The sequence below is a fragment of the Eublepharis macularius genome, chromosome 2, assembly GCF_028583425.1.
Source record: "Eublepharis macularius isolate TG4126 chromosome 2, MPM_Emac_v1.0, whole genome shotgun sequence".
Taxonomy (NCBI): Eukaryota; Metazoa; Chordata; class Lepidosauria; order Squamata; family Eublepharidae; genus Eublepharis; species Eublepharis macularius.
Window position 1 is genome coordinate 145,465,305 of NC_072791.1, and position 15,838 is coordinate 145,481,142.

Consider the following 15,838-nt stretch of genomic DNA (forward strand, 5'->3'; position numbering starts at 1 on the left):
ATCTGGCAGACCATTGCTGGAAACAGCCTTTGGGGCTTTTTGGTGCATCATTATGTTCTTAATCAGACTTAATCAGCACCCTCTTTAACAGCTCTTTGGCTGCTTCCACACCAGGGTGGTTTTCTGTGGTTATCCAGTGGCTTATGCAAAAGTGTGTGAAATCACCCTTGCAATAAAGATGCTAGACAACTAAGGGCAATCCTTTTTCTCTCCGTTGTTAGCTGTGGTTTCCCTTTCACACCTGATGTGCACTGAAACTGCCCCCCGCCCAGCTTCATGTTCTCATGTGACCCTTTGTATTCTCCACCCACCATTTTAATTTTTTTTATTTTGTAGAGCATGAGTAATGTTGCATAGAAACAACGTAATACCTTTTAATAGCCTTTAAAAAAACCTCCATGTACTTGCAGGGACACCTCAGAACAATCCTTCCTCCTGTTTAAAAATAGGCTGAGGTGCCAGCAGTTCTCTTGTAAGGTGAATTTTCTTGTAAGGTGAATGCTTCAAGGGACTGTCCCTCCGAGTAATTAACTAGTACTTCACTGAAATGCTGCATCTGCAGTTTCCCTTTCAGATACAAGAAACAGCTCCTGTCGAAAGCATCGTGTCTGTGAAACCCTTTTTTAAAAACAGGTTTAAAATAAAGAACATATTTTTGTGTGTGTGGAAGCAATGAGCTCTTCACAAATGAGCAGTCTGTGCATGAACAGAGGATGACATCATGTGGAAACATGAGGGAAAAAAACCCACACAAGCTGGGGGGGCTGAAACATGGGAAATCCTTGGTATGAAAACAGCCCTACTGTTATTCTTGTCCTTGCTTTTGTGTTACTCTTTTCCTTTTTCTGTATTAGACTGTGAATCTATGAGCAAGGATAATTCATTTTAACTTTTATAATGTGCTTAGCTTGAGAGTTCTGAAACAGCAAACGAGTTAATACAAAGTTTGATACTATCTGTTTTAACCTTTGATCTGCATTTTGGTCTCCTATATTTTTACAGCTCCTGAACTGTCCTCAGCAGAAATCTTGCCAGTCCTCATGCTAGGCTGGCTTGTTTCCATGATGTTCTCAGGCTGCCTAGTAGTGAGATGAACCCACACTGAACGGAACTATCCTGTTATCATAAGCATTTCTGCTAAAGACACTTCTGAGAATTCCCAAGGCAGTGAACCTGTGGATGAGCTCTTACCTCCTGGATGTCATCTTTTACTCGGATGTCCGATGGATGCATAAGGGACCCCATGACTTTCACATTACCATGAACAACCAAGGCTTCATCAGGACGATCGGTATTGATACCCACTCGGCCATGGTGAAACACAGTGTCGGGAAGCTGAGCACGCTGCCAGAGTACATCACTGTCACTCTCAAACTGACCTGGGTTGGAGGCCTGCCAAAAAAAAAAAAAAGGAAGCCCAAAGTTGCTGGGGATGATTGGATGGGGGCTAGCCAGTTGGAGCACACATACACACAGATCTCAGCCTATCATGGCAATTAAAAATCTTTTTATGTTGGCAACCCTATTACAGGGACCTTTCAGTGTATTTACAAACAAAATCCTTTGCAGATATGTTATGTACAGGCAATTGAGGTTGAAGGCCGCTAAATGCAGTATGCAATCATGCAGCAAGGTGAGATTATATCACTGCCTTAAAGAGTATTACAAAGATTCCTCTTTTTGCAAGGTTTATAGATATCATTGTGGATGAGAACATACAGTTTTTTGTCCATGTTAGAAGACAACCTCCATCAAACCCTACTTTGCCACATAGCTCTACTTTTCATGTAACCGACTGTTGTTTATTGTCTGATCCATTTTGCCAACTAAGTACAAGGAGTCTTGGCTTTGAGTCACCCTGTGTTTACAGACCTAATGAGCATTCCTTTGCAGCACAGAAAGAAATCTTATGTTTCAAGCAGCTCTCTTCTCTTTCAGTGCGGAAACTTCCTGGTTGTGTTAAAGCACCCCAATTACAAAACAACCCCCCTGAAGGATCACTAGGCAAGTGGCATGTGTAATCTGTAGGGAGTGGTGATGAAACACAATGGCAACTCGAGATTGGCAGAAGGGAAAGGAAGGAGTAAGCAGCCACAGTAGAGGTTTATTCCTAAACAGAGTTATTCCTGGGCTCACCTTGAGGTCACACACTTTTGATCAGGCAGCCCCTGGACTCTAACTCCAGACAACTGGGAGCAGGCTGTGATTCCTCAGTGATAAAGAAAAGGTACTTCTGCAATGGCTCAGTCCAAAAGATAGCAAGAAGAATCAATATCAATATGTAGTGTCTCAGTGTATTTCCATATGCACCGGGGGTGAGTGAGGATCATCTCCTTTCAAATTTCTTTCTGTGCTACTGCCCCCCTTCCATTTTCCCCCAAGGATCCTTCAATAGTGACAGAAAGTTAAATTAATCCCTAAAACCAGCTGCACACCCCCTCAGAATTCATGGCAATGTGGTCAAGGGCCGCAGAACAGAAAAGAGGCCATGGTCAACGAAAGTTTAGAAAGTGGTGGTAATAAAATTTGGGCCAGGCAGAGCGGGGGCAAGGTGGGAGGAGGAGAATTTATCCAGCTGGTTCCAGAATGTTCATTTTCTTCCCAACACTCATGAGAATGGAATCCTTACAAGATGTTCGATGTTTAATGCTCATATCTGCATGAAGGTAGATAGAAAACCATTCTATTCATGCTGCGGCTTGGTGTTTCTAAGGTGACGCCCTTAAGAGTACTGCAGGCAATAAGGAAAGCCATGTACATAACACTGGAAGCTGAACTCAACACTCTGGGAATTCTTCTGCTTTTTATTTTCTTTTTTAAAGGTTTCTTAAAAGCATGTGGGCAATGTTTGATGAACTCTCCGAAGTTTTGGTTAGATCTTCAATGTCCTGCAGAACTCTTTACCTCATTCCAAGCCTCACAGAAGCAGAACTGTGCAAAGCAACCAATTCCAAGTGTTTCAGTTCAGTACAAGTTAAATTCACTCTCATTAGAAATCTATACATTACATAGAAGCTACATCCCATCATTCCTCTGTTAAGTTAAAAACTATCCAGAGCCCTGTGCTATCTGCTCTTGGAACTGCTTTTATGATATCACCATGTAGAAAACTCAAGCACAGGACACATACAGATAGGCATAGCTGCACAGCATCAGTACTTCAATCTGATCCATAGAACCTGGGAAAGAGGGGCACTGCAACTCACACTTCTCCCCTTTCCAGTTGGCAGTGATCAGAGGGAACAGGGACCACCACAGTCTGTACGTTTTCCATGGCTGAGCACAGACAGCATGCACAATCTGTAGCCTTTGAAACCAAGTGTAGCCCTCTCACCCTATACAGCAGCCTATGCTGGGCTCAAAGCTCCTGTGTTTGCTTCCTGCCTGGGGCTACAAAGTGAAGGGGTCTCAAACACCTGGTTGGCCAGAACACATGGCTAGTGAGCTGGAATAAAGCAGTGGCAGAAGGCCATAGGCTGTGCAATCTGTTCTAGACCTACTTTATAGGACCATAGCCTGGTTTTTGGTTCTATACTGTAAAGCTCACCTGAGCAACAACTTGTGAAAGAGTGAGAATGCTGACTTCTGGAGGTGGCTGTGCTATCTTTCCAATAACAATATGCAAACTTACAGGATTGCATGAATGCAGAAAAGAGAACTGCCCACCCACAGAGTCCAAAGTATGATGTCTCCTCCCCAGTGGGCCCAACTGGAAATACTGCCCATTGGTGTTGGCACTGGTTGCCCCATGAGCTCAGCTGCCCCAGGGTCTCCTCCTGCTCTCTTAAATAATCCCCCCTGTTCTCCCTTGGTGTTCCTGATGCCTGGAACTCTCTGAACCACTTACATGCTGCCACCCACGTGCTGAGAGCTGAGGCAGCCTAGCTGCTCACCAGCTGCTCCTACAGAACAGGCTCATCTCTGCCAAAACCCTTGTAAGTCCACTGAAGTCAGTGGGCTTAGAGCACTGCTGGGGACAGCCCTGTAAGTGCCCTTGCGCAAGCTGCCCCCCTCAGCCCCTCCCTTCTCCAATACAGGGATAATCATATTGCCTTCCTTAGAGGGCTGTTGTAAGGATCACAACACATGTGAAATGCTTTGAACACTTCATTACATAAATCCTGTTATTACTCTCATATCTTTATATATCCTCTATCATTCAAAACCCTTTCAAAAACCCCATCAACTTCCTGAAACCTTCAGTGTAATCTTATTCCCATGTGAAATGTTCCCATTTGTCATAATCAGCCCTTCGTTCCATAGCTTCTCCTGTCCAGCCTTATCCTATGATGAATTCCTATTCTCAATATGTAAACGCTGTGCTCCTCGGGGCAGGGATGTGTCTTGTTTGCTCATGAAACTCTATTTGGAGCTGCATACAACCAATAACAATAATAACAGCAGCAGCAAAGCATCATGGAACATCTGTGTGGCACTGCTGATGACACAGTGCAGATTCATTCCATGATCCCTCTTGTGTTTATACCACCTTCACTATGGATTATGCACATCAGTTGGGTATTTGATATGCAACCAAACCATGAATTTGAGCTAGTGCAGACACATCTTTAGCCTCACAGAGAAGGCCCACCTAAGCTTGTTCAGAGAAGAAGCTTCTATTCTCCATCCTGTCTACCATTCCCCATTGCTTTGCGACAGAGCCCCCCTCCTCCACCCCGGAGACTGCATAGTTCAGCATGCTACTTACTTGTCTGCAGACTCCGGGGTCCCCGTCTGCCCTCTGTTTGAGTTTTACCCCCGAACCGGCCCTTTGCTAGAGGAAATGGACACAGCACTTAAAAAGGGAGCAGGGCGGAGACAGCCAACCACAAAGTCACAGCCTAATGTCCTCCCTATTTGATCAGAATCACTGCCAATGCAGGGACCAAAAATGGTCTCTTCACATGCCATTCCCCAAAGTTATGCTACCCAAAGTCCAAGAAACTAATCAATTTGGTTGCTTGCTATGAAGCTGAAATAGTTGAATCAATTTTATGCAGTTTCAGAACTGATGTGTTAGAATTCAAAATAATACATAGCCAATAACTCACTGTCTCATTTAAAATTTGTAATTATGTCATAACTCCTGCCTTCTATTTCTTGCAGTCCCTTCCCAAGAACCTTAAAGTGTGTCTGCACAAGTGCAATCCTCTGGATTGGTTTGACATCAGCAGAGAGCTGATAAATATCTGACCCAAGCAGCTTGCTCTAGAGCTCTTGTTGGTGGGATTACAACTGCCTGTTGATGTGCTTCTCGACAGCAGCATGTGGACAGCAGAATGGTATAATCATTTACATGAATAGCATCTACACAATGTCATTGTCATGCCATGCCATTCCTGCTGGCAACTCTCTTTCTGTGCAGTCAGGGCGTAAGCGCTACGGTGCACTGCATAGCTCTGAGCATGTTTTTTTTTCCAAGGATAAGCTTTCATCCCTGCCCATGTCTCTGGTGGGAACCTGTAAACCTTCAAGAATATAAACTTTCTTCTTAGTGTTTGCAAAAAAGACTTCTCTGTGTAGAAGAAACAATAGGGATCCAGAAAGCTAGCCAGGAAGAATGGACTTTGAGGCAGTAAGTCAAGGGGAGAGTAGGATGTGGCAGCAGGAAGTGCTGAGGAACAGGGACAATTTGGTAACAGTGAGAAGGTGTCAAGAAACCCACAGTATAGGAAAGAGAAACGAAGTGTGTACTCGAGATCAGGAAATGAGTGAAAGGATGAAAAGAGTCACTTACTCTAACAATGATGCGCTCCGAGATATGAGCAGCCAGAGTGTAGTTCTGGTTCTGGGCATGAGCTTGCAAGGCAACAACCAACATGAAGTATCTGAAAATGTCACAAAAGAGGTTGGAGACATGATGATTCAAATTTTCCACCCAAACCCCCCTCTGCCATAGAAGCTTGACCCAGTCATACATTCTCAAGCTAACCTACTTCACAGGGGTGTTGTGAAGATAACATGGAGGATAGAAGAATGATGTAAGCCACTTGGAGTCTCCAATGGGGAGAAAGGTGGGGTATAGATGAAGTTAATAAATTAATGTTAAAATGTCTGAGTCATTTGGATGATCCCATTGAGGACCAAATTTCATTTTTCCTGAGTGCCAAACTACCAACTCAAAATGCTTTAATGGTACTAAAAACAACCACTGAAAACCAACCTATTTAAAAAGCTTAGAATACTGTTGAACTGCAAAGCACAACTAAAATGGGCAATTGATATTCACACCTCTCATTAACTCTTTAGTTAAATCACCATGCTTGTAAGATTTTCAAACTTGACCAACTTGCACAGAAAGCCTTTCTTTGAGTTGCCCCTCGGGACTGAGAGTTGGAGCTCTCTGCTTGGAATATAGGAACCCCCATCTTAGAGCAAAAGGGATTTGTTGTGCTGAAAATGCTCACGCGGGATGGTGAATTAAGAAGCAGCTTTACAGTCAATGAACTTAGAAGGATGCAACTCTGCTTACGGTGACACTGGTAGTCACTGACTTCTGCATTTAACCTTCTCAAACTTTTTGACTGGTGGGACTGAAAATCTGAATGCATCATGGACTCTTATTTTGATACATACTAAGATACTGAGGAATCAAAAACTAAATCTTTATAAACCAGTATATATATATATAAAAAACTTTTTAATTTCCAGTCTGTAGTGCAAGATTAAACTGGAAATACTAAGCTTAAAACTTATGGTCTCTACTTTTTCATAAAGAAAAAGCAGAGAGATCTAGTAGCTTAGAAACATTGGCCTATAAGGATGTACTCTTGTTCACTGAAAGCAGCGTCTAAGGTGTAACTATGATCCTGTGATCAGTACTTTCCACATTTTTAAAATGTTAAAAGCAGATTGAGGTCGAGGGATGGGCTTCACAGCACTCCTTTCCTGATATAAACACACATACTCACTCACAGAAGTTGCTATTTGCTCAACAGAAGGCAACATACAGGTACCATATTACATATAGCAGTATGTGCAAATAATCATGTCAAATCTGGTGGTGACTAAAAATTAAGCCTTGGATTTTTGTCATAAAGATTAATGCTGACTTTGATGAACAATGTTCAGTCAGATTCAAACTGCTTCATCAGCATAGGAGACTTGTGTTTTTCTGAGCCCACCCCTCAAATTCTCCTTCCCTTTTCCTTCTACTGTCTTTGTAACAAGAGTGTTAATGTATGACACAAAGTGCTATTTTAAATCAAGTATATGTTCTACTCAATGTAAGGATGTAAAAAGCATTTAAGTGCCTCTTGTGAAGGCAGAGAAACTTCACAGTAGCAACAGCACTACCAAAGAACATGCAGATACCTGCTTCAGTGCAAAAAAGTTCACTCACAGCAACAAGCCGGTATAAATTCATTTCCATCACAGATTAGGCAGAGGGAGACAAGCTTGGCCCTTACCTCTGATCAGGATTGGGCTTGCCTTTCTTCCGCATGTTATTGGCTGTGGTCTCACTGAAGTGCAACCGCCCGACGGTGACCTTTGTAACCTGCTCAGGAGGCAAATTGACCCTGAAGAAGGCAAAACATAGGAGAAAGTGAAGACCTGCATCTGTCAAAGAGCAAGACTATCATTCTGACAGTAACAAAGGCACATAACAATCCAGGAAATCCAACAATCTAAGGTCCCAGTGAAATCAACAGGACTTATCCCAATTTCAATAAGCCTTCAACTGTGATATCCCTATGCAGTACACTTATAGTGCAATCCTAAGCAGAGTTACACCAGTCTAAGCCCACTGAAATCAATGGACTTAGACTGGAGTAACTCTGCTTAGGATTGTACTGTTAATGTGCAGTGATATCTGTTTTCATCTCTTAATGCAAAAAGGGGAGGTTTCTTCAGGGAAGCAACATAGTCAGTACATACTGTATATGTCCTCTCCAGATGTGATACACATGTGAAGTGATTACACATTCAGCTTGATGTACAAGAGCTGTCATGTTCATACTTGGGCCTATTTTTCTCCAGATCACACACAAATGTGTGTATTAGAAAAGGAAGAGAAAAGCCTGCAACTGAGACTTACTACAAGTATTCTGCTCTTTCCCCCTTATGCAATCCTTAGAAGACACCCTCTACCTTCCCAGCGTCATCTCTTGATTCTCTCTCCTTCACAGTGAAGCCTGAGCAATACTCACATGACAGGATTAAAGGGCCGTTTGCTGCGGTCAGACTGGGACTGTTCTATGTTGATTGACTGGTTCAAGGCTTCCAGCTGTTCAAAAAAAGATCCAAGCTCATTTAACAAGCACTGTCAGAAGTACCTCCTCACGACCTTTCCCATGTAGCACTGCTGTTAGACTACAGGTACCTTGGTGATTGGCACAGGGCACATACCCAGCTTTCTTCCTTCAGCTGTAAATCTGGGAGGAGATGAGTTGGGGAAGCAGGAGTTTTAGACATTGCCCAAAGGCTAGTTAGGAGGAAGATGTCCCAACTATTTCAAAGACATCAAAGCAGCTGCCAGGAGGATTGGATCAGAGGTTTGGCATTGAGGGCAAGGGGATTTAAAACCCCACACTCTTTCTCCCAAGAAATCATACACCCCTTGAAGCTATTAGCCACAACGGGTACAAAAAAAGAGACAGGTATCTATATTTAACCTGTTTTATTTCCCATCATGGCTAATAACAGGTCAGTGGGTAGGTGGGAAGGAGAAAGTAATTTCCATTGAGGAAGCACAAGGAAAAAGATTTAAACCCCTCCTCCTCTAGCAATGCAACTTTGGACACAGCATGGTCTCCCCTCAGCTACTTGGAGTCTTAAAAAATGTCAAGTGATGTTGCGTAGATCTCACACTATCTAATGGTTTCTCTTCTGTTTCCCAAAAAGAAGCATGTGTATGAGAGAAATTCATGAGATGGCTAACTGCCAGAATACTAAAGTTCAGTCCAGACACAGAGTGTTACACCCTTCTAAATCCACTGAATTCGATGGGTTTAGAAGGGTGTAACTCTGCTTAGGATTGTACCGACAGTCAGTCATCTACATATAACAAATACATTGTTCCACTGCCTGGTTCACTACAACGAAACCATATGCTGATACAGCTGTACATGATCTCCAGTAGATCCCCATAAACCTAGTAGGTTCACACTGGGGTATACAAGAAAACCCCAATAGACCCAATCACCAGCATCCTTGGAGCCTCCCATCAGCCTGCCATCAGCCTTTCTGATCACCACAGGTATCCTTACTCAAACTTGCCTTCACGCCATGTAGTTTCAGGTAGAAGCACTCGAGTGGCTTCAAGCCCTCTGGAGTTTTGACATACTTAGCATCACCGATCATGCCGATATAGACCGTAACCTGGAAGTGATTCTTCTTTTGGCACACAAAAGCATCATCACCCACTGAGAAGTTAAAGCCTTTATCTGCATCCACCCGATATGTGGGCATGGGTCTGTGCACCAAGGAAGAATTGAGACAAGAAAGAAGACTTGGTCAAAAGGAATGAGTCACAAACCTAATTCATGATATGAACTCTGTGTCAACGGAGCAATTTGTTTATGGTTGTTGTGGATTTTCCGGGCTGTATAGCCGTGGTCTTGGCATTGTAGTTCCTGACGTTTTGCCAGCAGCTGTGACTGGCATCTTCAGAGGTGTAGCACCAAAAGACAGAGATCTCTCAGTGTCACAGTGTGGAAAAGAAGTTGGCAGGCAATTTATATCTACTCAGGAACGTAGGGATGGGCTGAGTCATCCTGTAAGAGTTTCCCAGGGTGTGGAATGCTAATGGAGGGAGGCTTCACTGTATCCTGAGGAGGTTCTTTTGCATACGGATTGGTGCTTGATATGCTAATCTTCTCTGCAGGGCTATTGTTGGGTATAGAGTATTTTGTTAGCCTGGTGTTTTTCAGGACTGGAAACCATGCTCTATTCATTCTTAAAGAACCTGAAAAACACCAGGCTAACAAAATACTCTATACCCGACAATAGCCCAGCAGAGAAGATTAGCATATCAAGCACCAATCCATATGCAAAAGAACCTCCTCAGGATACAGTGAAGCCTCCCTCCATTAGCATTCCACACCCTGGGAAACTCTTACAGGATGACTCAGTCCATCCCTACCTTCCTGAGTAGATATAAATTACCTGCCAACTTCTTTTCCACACTGTGACACTGAGAGATCTCTGTCTTTTGGTGCTACAACTCTGAAGATACCAGTCACAGCTGCTGGCGAAACGTCAGGAACTACAATGCCAAGACCACGGCTATACAGCCCAGAAAATCCACAACAACCATCGTTCTCCGGCCATGAAAGCCTTCGACAATACAATTTGTTTATGGATGCTTCCCTTCCAGAATAAAGAACTGCACATCCTACTTCTTCAGTCATTAGTGAATGCAACAGCCTTATGAAAACTATGCACATTGGAGCATGAATGGCCTTTTTTCCTCCCCTCACACAAATGGCCAGCTGGAGATATGAAAGACACATTTCCAGCAAGCACTGTGAGAATGACTGTTCTCCCCCACCCCCTCGGTCTTTGATGTCTTATTCTGGAAATGTTGTAGTGCTGCTTGTGGGTTCAAGCATCCCATGCAATTCCAGGAAAGCATTTCTTTCTATTGATGACCTTACACCTGGCTTAGCAGTAGATGAATTGCACTGAAAGAGGTAAGCAGATGGGTAAACTGAAAAGGATAGCGGAACAGCGCACAGAATTTTATTATTACTTATCCACATCTACATTTGCATCTTGCCCTTCCTCCATGGAGCGCAGGCTGTCATACACGATCTTTCTCTGTATTATCTCCACAACACTCTTGCAAGGTAAGCTAAGTTGAGAGAGAGTGGCTTAGCCAGTGTTGCTCAAGGAGGCTCCTAGCTAAACAAGCATTTGAATTCAACTATCCTATGTCTATCCAAACCACTGGAATGGACTCTGGGAGGGAGCAAATTTCAGATACCATGTGCTTAGGCTTGAATTAGTGACATGACCAGAAGAACTACAATTTGATATAGATACAGATTTACCTTTTTGTCCTTCACAGAAGCAGCCAAAGATACTTAACAACTGCAGAGAGGCAGAACAGCCTCCTCTGATCTGCAAGTCAGCACTGTCAGTCAACACCAGAACTGCGAGCCAGCTTGATATAGTGGTTAGAATCTCAGACAAGGATCTAGGAGACCCAGCTTCAAATTCCCACAATGCCAAGGAAACTCAGTGGATGACCTTGGACCAGTCACACAGCCTAACCTACCATGCAGGGTTGTTGTGAAGAAAAATTGGAGGAGAGAATAATGATGTAAGCTGTTTTGGGTCCCCATGGGGAATAAGGGTGGGGTAAAAATGAAGTTAAGAATGTCCTAGCATTCATCAATGAAGCGGCAACACTTGTTCTGGAGGAGGGCAGAAGAAGTAAACAATATGAAATCAGAACTGTCTAGACTTGTCCGTTTCACCTGAAGACCTGCTATCTGGTTAGCTTAAGCCACTGCTATTTGTGGTTCAGTCCAGCAACTCTAGAGAAGTCTTAACTGGATCTTCTGAAACATGCAATTTTTTAAAAATTTAACAGGCCAAGGGACAAGTCCTGGCTTTAGCACATTGCTGGACTCATTGACACGATTCTGATTTTAATCAGAGCCACCAGCAGTTGCTCCTTACAAGCTTTCAGCCCCTTTCCCCTATCCTCTCCCCACTATTATGTTGTTCAGAGAGTATGAACTCCAGGATACAAAGCAGCAGCTCAGGACACACACACAAAAGCAACATATGCAGCAGCTGGGGAGGTTTAATCTGTCTCCTTAATGGAATAGTTGCCATGGGAACAGTGAAAATATGTGGCCTTCCCAACATGTCTCCTTTTCTCCCACCTCCAGAGAAGTCTGCCCTGCTCCGCGGGTAGGGCCTCTCCAAGGGATGCTGCCTTTCAGACTGACATATACATATATAAACCACAACAGGACAATGAAGGACTGAATGAAAGATTAATTTTTGCCAAAGTCTATGATCCTGCAAAATCAAATTATATTTTGAGCATGTGTTGGGGAAAATTAAAAAATAAGAAATATACTAAACAAAATTACTCAAGTTAAAAAGGCCCATTTCATCCATTCTGTGTTGCTTGTTCCCTGAATGAAGAAAGTGAAGGTGTCTCCTGACCAAATAGCTGAGTACTTGTTAGGAGAAAGGCAGATTTTTATAAGCTTTAAATAAAATAAACAGTTGATGATTATCAAATAAATAGCTGAAGGAACTCCCAAAGGCCGACATACTGTAAATTCACCAATGTACATAGCTTAAGTAGAAGCCAATACAGTTTTTTTTTCAGATTTATCAGCTTCATTGGCAATAGATTTGTGATGGTCTGAATCAAGTCCACTTTCAAACTAAAACTAATACTCAGTAGGCTCGTTGTTGATTATTAAACCAGGGCTGTCACCTGATTAAATAAAATTTAATCAATTCATAGGGGTCCTTGGATTGATAGTAAAGTATGTATTTTGTGCCAGCACATCTCACATTCAATCCCTGGAATCTCTAGTAAAAGTATCTCTAAAAATATCTCCTTCTCTGCTTCAGATCTGGGGGAACTGCTGTCAATCTGAGTACACAGTATTGAGCTAGATGGACCAATTAATTAATTAAATCTATACATGAGGGGGGAACTCCCAGACAACAATTCTTTTTTGCTTTTAGAGGATTTACTACATATGGATGCAAAAATTGGACAATGAAGAAAGCTGTCAGAAAGATAATGGATGCATTTGAAATGTGGTCTTGGATGAGAGGTTTATGGATACAATGGATCATCAAAAAGACAAATAAGAGGGTTCTAGATAAAATCAAGCCTGAATTCCCCCAGAAGCTAAAATGACTAAATTAAGGCTATTGTATTTTGATCTCATCAATGAAAAGACAAGACTCACTGGAAGAGACAATAATGCTAGAAAAAGTTGAAGGCAGTAAAAAACACAAAAGACCTAACACAAGATGGGTTAACCCAGCAAAGGAAGCCATAATCTTTAGTTTGCAAGACCTGAGCAAGGATAGGATGTTCATAGGGTCACCATAAATCAGAAGCAACTTGATGGCACATACACACATTAAAAGATACTTGCCTTTGTTGCAGCAGGCATCATCACAGCAAATCATTCCTCATCTCTCATTCTCTCTCCCTTTTCTTATCTTTTATGGTGGCACCTCCTGCCATTATTTCCAGGATCTTTATTATAAATATTTTATTAAAATTAAAAACACTACTGCTCAGTTAACTCATTTTTTTAATTCAATGGATCTACTTGATGAAGTACTGCAGTCCTACTTTAAACCCATATGCTTGAGAAAGGCGGAGAGAAGGATCAGTCCCATGACTTCATAAAATAATAGGAAAGTGGGAATGAAGACAGGGATGAATGGATAGTAGAGGAAGGCAAGTCAAGGATTAACAAGACACAAGTAGGACAGACAGGAAGAGCCCAGCACTTGCAAGATCCAGTGTTGGTTTGTATGGGCTTGTTCAGAGGCATGACTAGAATAGCATTTAAATATTTTACTTTAGGCAGAATATTTAAAATTAAAGACTGGCCCTGGGTATGTTTATAATCTTTCTAAGGATCCTCCCAAGACATGTCAGGGGTGTGTGTGTGCTTTTAGCACATCCTTGGCAGGCTCTGCAAAGAGCCATTTAGTTCTTCTTCACAGCAACATAACTGCCAGATATGTGCCTTGAACAAAAACCAGATGGTGGTCACAGAACAAGCTACCTTAGCCGGGAAGTATGAGAGGAATTTCTCTCCCCCTTGCACCCCTTTTCCTCACATTTTTGGTCCTTCATCTTGCCATTAATTTTTCTTTCCAGCCTGTGTTATTCAAAAAGCAAACTATTTCCCTCCACCGCTCAAAGATCAGGTACACACTCTTCCTTCCTCATAATTTCTCTTCCGGTTTATCTAGGGTGTGTGTGGCTTCTGCATCCCACTGAGATTACACCAGATTAGCCACTCACTAATAAAAAATAAAGGAAAGAAAAAATTACAGGAGAGGGAAAGCATTCTAAAGCAAATGGGAGCCTCTCAGAGATGTTCTGGTTAATGTCTGTTCAGGCTCATAGTTGACAAACACGCATCTAAAACCAGAACAAAAAAAAATCCTTGGAGCTATTTACTACCAAATTCATCACAGTTAAATGCAGAGATGTTTGAATGGCCTGTAAATTTCTCCTTCTTCTGTGCAATCTGTTTCCGAGACACATCAAAATTCTGCTTTAAAAATGACACAAACAGCTCAAACCAAGGCTTTTAAGTATCTCCTCTGGATGGTTCAGGTCTAGAAGGATGTTTGCTGAAATAGTTCATCAGTTTCTAGGCCCATTTATATACTGCACTTGCAACATTCAACAGGTCTCTTTGCTGCAATTGAAATCTTAGACACAAATAATGCAAAATGGGGACAAATTACATGTTACACACAAATTCATGTAACAATGTGCTAAGTTTTTTTTAATGAAAAGCAAGTCTTAGGAAGCTGCAGTTTTTGAGCAGAACAGCAGTGTGGGATGGGAAGCATATCTAACACTTTTCCTGCCAGATGTTTTTCTGCTCAAAATCACCTAACCTGTTTCCCTTACCTGTGGTATTTCAGATGTATAAGCACTATTCCAAATAACCTGAACTTCGGGGGGGGGGGGAGCAAAGGGGGAGGGTACGTGTGAGACAAAATAATGGTGTGGAAAGGGATAAGCACCTTCCCCACCTGCTCTAAATCACAGCTTCCTGAGACAGCTTTTAATGTATAAAGAAGTCAGGGCTTTCTTACATACTTTTGTTTGTCAGAGGTTAAGGGTTAAATGGATTCTTCATATGTTGGAAAGAAATGGATGATTCACAGAAGAACAGGTAGGAATGTACAGTGCCAAGCTAAGCAGATAGTTTCAGGTGGGTAGCCGTGTTGATCTGTAGTAGAAGAGCAAGATTCAGGTCCAGTAGCACCTTAGAGACCAACTAGATCTCCAGGGTATGAGCTGTCGAGAGTCAAAGCTTTCTGACAAAGGAAGCTTTGACCTCAAAAGATCATACCCTGGAAATTTAGTTGGTCTCTAAATTGCTACTGGACCCAAATCACGCTAAGCAGAGTTGCATTTCTCTAATCTCATTGATGTCAATGATTTAGATGAAGGACTGTGAACTCAATATGCCAGTGTCTGCCAGAGACTCAAACAATTAAGATTCATGATGACATTTTAAGCTATGACAGGTGATGAAAAATTGAAATAACCAATAGTTAATACATTGACTCAAGAGCACCCCATCAATTAGAACTCTCTAATAAAACATCTGCAAGCCAACAGAAATTAGACTTTGGCACCGTCTGGTGAAAGCCAGAAAACTACACAGCAGCAGTGACTATTTACCTAAGATGCAATAGGCATAAACTACAAAAGTCTTGTGCTAAATTAGTACATCACTCTCACATCCTGTGTGCCAGAATTGCAAAATGTGGCTAGCAACAGTTGTGGTCGATCCTTAGCAATGCTATCTGGCTCCCAGGTTTGCATGGGATTTGCCAACATTCAGTTTTGTAAACTGGTGCACACCAAGGAAATTGTTGTTGAAAACCATCTTCTAATTCTTCATTATGAGAAATACACTTAATGACATGGTTACGGAAGAGGCTGAGACACTGGTACTCACAACTGGCAAAGCCAATCAACTTGCCTCACTTAATTCAATCCTTTCAGGGCAGTACACTGATTTTTTAAAATTCCAATCTGCACTACAAGTGGTTCCTACAATTTAATTGCAGCCCTTTGAGACTAATGGTGGTCCTCTATAAATGGTTTATTTTGTGAATAATAGCTATGACTTAATAGCTA

The 15,838-nt window shown here is 42.2% G+C and overlaps 1 protein-coding gene across 2 annotated transcripts in view; it reads right to left on the reverse strand.

Annotated features, from left to right (window-relative positions):
• MYRF (myelin regulatory factor) overlaps positions 1 to 15,838 on the reverse strand; it is a 163,872-nt gene that overhangs the window by 26,056 nt on the left and 121,978 nt on the right. Inside the window, exons 8-13 of one of the 2 annotated variants that reach the window (XM_054972970.1) lie at positions 9,220 to 9,415; positions 8,151 to 8,227; positions 7,410 to 7,520; positions 5,738 to 5,828; positions 4,709 to 4,774; positions 1,192 to 1,392 (exon numbers count right to left, since the gene is read on the reverse strand). In XM_054972970.1, the coding sequence (XP_054828945.1) occupies positions 1,192 to 1,392; positions 4,709 to 4,774; positions 5,738 to 5,828; positions 7,410 to 7,520; positions 8,151 to 8,227; positions 9,220 to 9,415 (742 nt within the window). The remainder of the gene's footprint in view (positions 1 to 1,191; positions 1,393 to 4,708; positions 4,775 to 5,737; positions 5,829 to 7,409; positions 7,521 to 8,150; positions 8,228 to 9,219; positions 9,416 to 15,838) is intronic. The other variant, XM_054972972.1, reaches the window with a different exon arrangement.